General features: G+C 37.1%; 1 protein-coding gene across 6 annotated transcripts in view; it reads right to left on the bottom strand.

Annotated features, from left to right (window-relative positions):
* Window positions 1–3,517: 3,517 nt before the first annotated feature.
* The window catches only part of pik3r1 (phosphoinositide-3-kinase, regulatory subunit 1 (alpha)), a 49,891-nt gene continuing 47,275 nt past the window's right edge, over window positions 3,518–6,133 (bottom strand). For 5 of the 6 annotated variants that reach the window (XM_079814524.1, XM_079814525.1, XM_079814528.1 and 2 more), the window contains 6 exons: window positions 5,911–6,036; window positions 5,660–5,802; window positions 5,392–5,568; window positions 5,235–5,309; window positions 4,981–5,151; window positions 3,524–4,785 (listed from right to left, as the gene is read on the bottom strand). In XM_079814524.1, the coding sequence (XP_079670650.1) occupies window positions 4,596–4,785; window positions 4,981–5,151; window positions 5,235–5,309; window positions 5,392–5,568; window positions 5,660–5,802; window positions 5,911–6,036 (882 nt within the window). In that variant the 3' untranslated portion in view covers window positions 3,524–4,595. Of the gene's footprint in view, window positions 4,786–4,980; window positions 5,152–5,234; window positions 5,310–5,391; window positions 5,569–5,659; window positions 5,803–5,910; window positions 6,037–6,133 lie in introns of all 6 variants that reach the window. The other variant, XM_079814529.1, reaches the window with a different exon arrangement.

Raw genomic sequence — 6,133 nt, 5'->3', positions numbered from 1 at the left:
ACACAATAAGTACACTGTACTTTCCTTCTTCTTTTTTTGTTGTTGATGTAAGTACATAGTAGTTGAACATAACTTATATAAAGTGTAACTGAATATACTTCAGCCCAGTGAGTTTCAATTGGTGGGTCATAGGTAGCAAGGAAAAGCATATGCTAAATATAAATAATAAATTAAGTTAGTTCAATATATTGGTCATCTGCCAGTATTATACATATTTTAATGTTTCTGTATTGGTCAATTTTGGATATTTTAATTGTGACGCTCATTTCTCCTACTTTTATGTATAGATTAGGCCTACCTTTGCCGTCCTCTAACACTCACCTAAAGTTAATAACAATAATGTCAGCCATTTGTATTTGCCACACTTCCTACTCCCAGCAGGAAGTTAAATGACTATAACTAAATTTTGGTGTATAGATGTCTTCAGGGCAGGGCACTTATCAAATGTGAAGCATGCTTTTAGACTGGGTAAACCCAGCCTGATCTGCCGGCGATTTGATTTCGCCCTGCAACTCAGTCTGGAAACCTGTACATTCATTTCTACTGCTTCTGTTACACTTTTGCGGGAACCAATCACAGACTGGCTTATCCACCTGGTGCGCTATTGGCGGGTTTAACACAAGGACCGATAGAGAAGCGATGGGTCGTTGCCCATCGAATGTTACTAGCATGTTTAGTACTTAATTGCATATTTTAGTATGTTGCTAGTAGTGCATCACAGCGTTAAACACGTCACTTCATGTTGCCAGTGGGTGGCGCTATTACTATAACTGAATATTGTCATGTAGATGTGTTCAGGGCAGGACTCTTCTCAAACATGTGAAGTTAGGGCAGATCAGACATTATGCCTGAGTTACAACAACTTCCAGTTTTGTGGCGTTATTCACATACATTAGCACTTAGCCAAGTGTTGCATGATTTAATGTTTCTAGCATGTTTGGTACATCATGGCATATTTAAATGTGTTTCTGGGAGTGAATTACAGCGTAAAGCATGCCATTTCCTGTTGCCAACAGGTGGTGCAATAACTAACTGAATATTGGCATGTAGATGTCTTCAGGACAGGACTCTGCTAAAAATGTGAAGTTTGGGGCAGATCGGACATTGTATGCCCGAGTTACAACAACTTCCTGTTTTATGGCACAACATCGAATTTTGTCAGGCCGCCATGGACACGCCAAAAACTTCAGCAAAAACTCAAGATCTTCACGATTTAACATCACCAAGGCCCTTAGATTAGACCAACCAAATAATGATGTTGAGATGAAATCTCTTGGAGTTAAAGTACAATGTCTGGAAATGGCAAAAACTGCAAACATTTTTCAGAGAAAATTCTAAATATCTCACTTCCTGCAATGCAAAAGCCTTTACTGTCACTTTTGATCAATTTAATGCATCTTAGCTGATTTTTTTAATTTCTATGATAACCTTTAATTTCACAAAATAATTAATAACTCCAAGCTTTTGAAAGGTAGTGTACATTTCAGTAATAAAAGTTCCATTAGTTCCATAATTTGTTTGTTGAGGCTGTGCATTCACTCAAACTAGGTGTTTGAAGTTAGTCACATTAATTTTCCTATTCAGCTTGTCATGTCGTTAATTTTCCAAAATATTTGGCCACTGTAGGCCACAGTTATATCAACACACTTCAGTGTTTCGAAAATCAAGCATTGTTGTTGTTATTGTGTTGGATTGTCACCTTTTAAAATCATGGGCAAAACCAGTAAGGCACTTGTTTCAGTGAAATAACTTCACAATTTGTTAGGCAGGAAAGAACTGAAAAAAGAAAAAAAGCAACTGTGAGAACAAAATGTTCTATAACCTTCAGCCCATCCAGTGACTGGTGACATCAATGCCGTGCATCATATCACACCACAACATTTGCATAACCCCAAAAGTCTCTAAAACAGAAAATGGAGTTCAACAGTCAACTGTCAAATGCTAGACATATATAGAACAGACTAGAAATTATCATAAAAACACCAAAGACTTTTTTTCTAAAACAATTTTATTTATCTTAAAAAACAACAACAATACAGATCTGAATCGTTTTTTTTTTTTTAGAACTGTAACACACTGGTTAATCTCAATTTCAACATTGTGGTAACAATGACTGTAAATCAATACTATACAATTTCAAAAAGAAAAGAAAAAACTGGATTCACAAAATGAAAAAATTCAGAGAACGGTCTGCAGACAGAACTATCATGGTAATGTGAAACATGGAAGTTTGTAGCCTTTAGCGAGAGGTGAAAAAACAAAACAAAAAAACGAACAGACAAACGGGAGACAAAAGCCCCAAATAAGTTACCATTAAATACTCTTTTCTTCATCGAAATTGAGAGTGTACAGGTTTAGAGGGACATTTGCAGACTCAACAGAAAAACTTTGATTCTCGATTCTAAAGATTAAAAAAATAAAAAATAAATCACAAGCAGTAAAAGTTTGAAAATAACTGGCATGTGAAGTTTAATAATTACCTTAAACCATAATTTAGTTTAGCTTGGTGTAATATCCTTATCATTTGAGAACTATATGCCAACTCGTCGGGCAAATCATTGTGCGTATAGACGTGGCAGAAAAATGCATTACCATTCTCCTTGAAAATCTTACATTAAAGACCGTCAAATGTATTTCTATTCAAGAAACTCAAAATGGTGGAGTTAACAGTACTGTCTGCTTAAACACATAACTGACTAATTTTAAGGCAATTGGGCCAAGTCAAAATCTATGAACTAAAATTTGAACAAACATTAATAACTGATGTCACATTGATGTTTATTTATGCAAAACATCAAATGCATTTGTAAAGTGAGACGAGAGCAGAAAACAAAGCAATACTGACGTCACCGATAATAAAGTGGAAATACTGTAGCTAGCCGTGAATGTCAAGCTGGAAGGCTCCCCTGACTTTGTTGCAAAATGTTGTTTCAGAGAATGTGGCACAAACTATAACGTTGGGTACTGGTCGAACTGAGTTGATCCATCTATGTAAACACTTAAGGATTTTCTGATACAGAAAAAATTCTGTTGACAAGGAATGACAGGGAGTTATGTCTATCACCGAAATGATTCCCCCCCCCCATCATTCCAGAGGATCAAATCAATATGCTGTTGATTATGGGGAAAATATCACAAAATAAACTTCTGTATTCGATTGGGGACCTGCAGTATTGTGTTGTTGTGACATTGATCATTCAGTTGCAGTTATTTCAAACGTCATGGTTTATTCATTAATGTTCGCTCTAGTTCAGTATATTATATATATATATATATATATATATATATATATATATATATATATATATATATATATATATATATATATATATATATATACATATATATATATATATATATATACATATATATATATATATATATATATATATATATATATATATATATATATATATATATATATATATATATATATATATATATCATCACCATTAATGTAGACAGAAGCAGCACTAATGACCTCCAGGCTCTGCCCAAGAGAAAATCAGCTCCAAGTGAAAAAGACTAATAAAATACTCTCTCTTTAATTTCACCAGCGGCTGATAAAGAAATATGTAATAAAGTTATTTTCCCCTCACTCCTTCTGTAAAACTGAAGCCACCTTTCTTGGCATTTTGACACTTAAAATATTATCTTAGATACATACAAAAAGACTTTAAGCAATAAAAACAAGTTTATATTATGGGTAGCAACATGTAAAATAAAATCACAACTCTGCAGAGAAGACGGAAAATACAGATTTTGCATAGCAGATTAGGATACAACTGAGAAGGAACTGCGTTTTTTGGTACAATATGGTGTCATCACGTAGCTTTTGATGCTATCTGTATGTACAGCGTGAAATCCGTTTAAGTTCCTCTCTTGCCAGTCCATAAAAGCATAAATGTATTTAGAGTCTGTCACTATAATGCTCGCAAAGGAAATGCCAAGCATCTCATTCGTTTCTCGTCGCGCTGTTACTTTCAAGCGAGACGTGTCATATCAAAGTTTGTGTAGGTGTCTCTTACAGGAAAACTAGTAGATACTGTTTCGAAAGTGCCATCTTGCTACATTTGATCAGCTGATTCTATGGTCTGTTCGTGAAAGTTTAACACCAACATGTTGAACATCCCGATAGCTTTCAGATATTGTGAGTTTTGGTCACATCACATTCTCTCGTACACACGCAAACACACGCATACACACAAAAGGGGACCTGAACTGAGCAGGTAAGGGGTTAGAAGAGGTAAAAAAGATCACTCTAGAGGTTTAATCAATGTTCCACATTCCAGCAGCGGGTAAAGCTTTGAAATGAACAAGCACCATTTGGAAAAGGCCTCCGAAGTCCTCCATTTTGGGAGAGTGAGTTTCATTTTAGCAGGTTCCGCTCAAAGAAAACTACATTCAGACTGGCAAAAAGTCTCAGTGGCTGAAATGTTCCTTTTGGGTTTTGCTCTCGTCTTTCTGACATGGTCGTTTCAAGGCAAAAAGCAGCCCTAGGTAGCAGCCTTACTGGAGGCATCACCATTTGAAGGGGAGGCCCTTCCTCAACTCCTGTGTTTTGTAATGAGTCCCAAGGGTGTGTTCGCGAGTCCTCACCGCCTCTGGTGTGCGTAGACTGGGTATGCTAACGTGACATTCAAAGAGTCATTGTGCTGAACCAGGGATGTGTGCTGGTAGTGCAAGACCAGTTCTTTGAGAGAGCTGTAAAGGTTGTAGGGCTCAGCAAAGCCAAATCCTGTGGGTGTCTTGTTGATGACGCAGTGCTTGACCTCACCATCCACACTGTGAGAAGACAAAGAGATGGTTTTAGTCATCATTGCCTTTTGCAATTTCCCATTTCAACACGCACTCTCAGACTGAGTCTTAGCAGTCAATGAATTGCAAAGAATGTCAACAGATGTCGGTAAGAACAACCAGCATAGGAACTCTGCAATAATTAAGTAAAACATCAAACAAGCACAAAAAAGTGATACATACACAACACTGCAGGCATAGCATCCAGCTTTGCTGCTGTCCCTGACCAGGAATGTTCCATCTCTCTTGCCCCGCAGAAGGGCCTCGGCCTGGTTGCGGTTAATGTTACCCAGCTTCCAGGAGCGCTCGTCATGGTGCGGCAAGTCCTCATCGTCATCCACCATTGAGTACTGACTGTAGCAAAGAAGTAAAGAGTTCAATTTTGAAAGCAGGAAGAATTTAATATCAAGCAGCTATAATGTGATAAGAATACTCACTCGTCCTGGTTGTGATTTGGAATTCCCAACCATTCGTTGAGTTTCTTTTGTCTGACCCCTTTCTGTGTCAACCACCTGTGCAGCAACAGAAATCATTAGGTTACACTCCATGTAGTAAATAAATTTGAAGCGCAGAACCTATGGATCAGCTACTTACATGAGGTACTGATCCCTGGTCTTTCTGAGCTGGATGAGGTCAGGCTTAATGCTGTTCATCCTCTTGTCAATCTCTCTGTAGTCCGCCGCCTGCTTCTTCAGATCTTCCTCGAGACGTCGTTTGCTGTCCACTATTTCACTGATGCGTGATTTTAACTTCTCATAGTTGACCATGATCCTGCGATGAAACATTGCAGAGATGTTGCATTAAACTTCTGAAATGTTCTCCAAAATACTATTTTGGGGGTGTTTTCAGCTTCAGGACTCACCTTTGGATTTCCTTCTCGTTGCCTTCTCTTCTAAACTTCTCAATATATTCCTTGCTGTATCGTTCTTGCGTTTGGCACTGCTCTTCAAATATTTTTATGGTCTCATTAAAAGCTTCAATAGCAGTCCTTTTCATTTGTATTTCCTAGTGATCAGGCAAAAATAATGTAAGCATTCTATCAAGCTCTGTGATTGCTTTAGTGAAATGCATAGCGTCAGTCGTCTACTATAAATATATTTAGGGAGAACAAACCTGTGATGTTCTAGTGTATTCCTCGTAGAGTCGATCATACTCTCTGTTCTTTTCTTGGTACTGCTGGTGGTATTCGTGCAACTTTTTCCCAACAGCTTCAATGTTGTCCTCCTTTACCACTTGATCCTATAAATTACACAAAAAAATATATTAATAAAATAAAAAAATGTTTCCTTAATAAACAAGATGATCTAGAGAAAAGATGTGCAGTAGGACACTCCAT

Source organism: Gobio gobio (assembly GCF_949357685.1).
Source record: "Gobio gobio genome assembly, chromosome: 4".
Lineage (NCBI taxonomy): Eukaryota > Metazoa > Chordata > Actinopteri > Cypriniformes > Gobionidae > Gobio > Gobio gobio.
The sequence above is the reverse complement of the archived record's forward strand: the minus strand, read 5'-3'. Positions and strand labels throughout refer to the sequence as shown.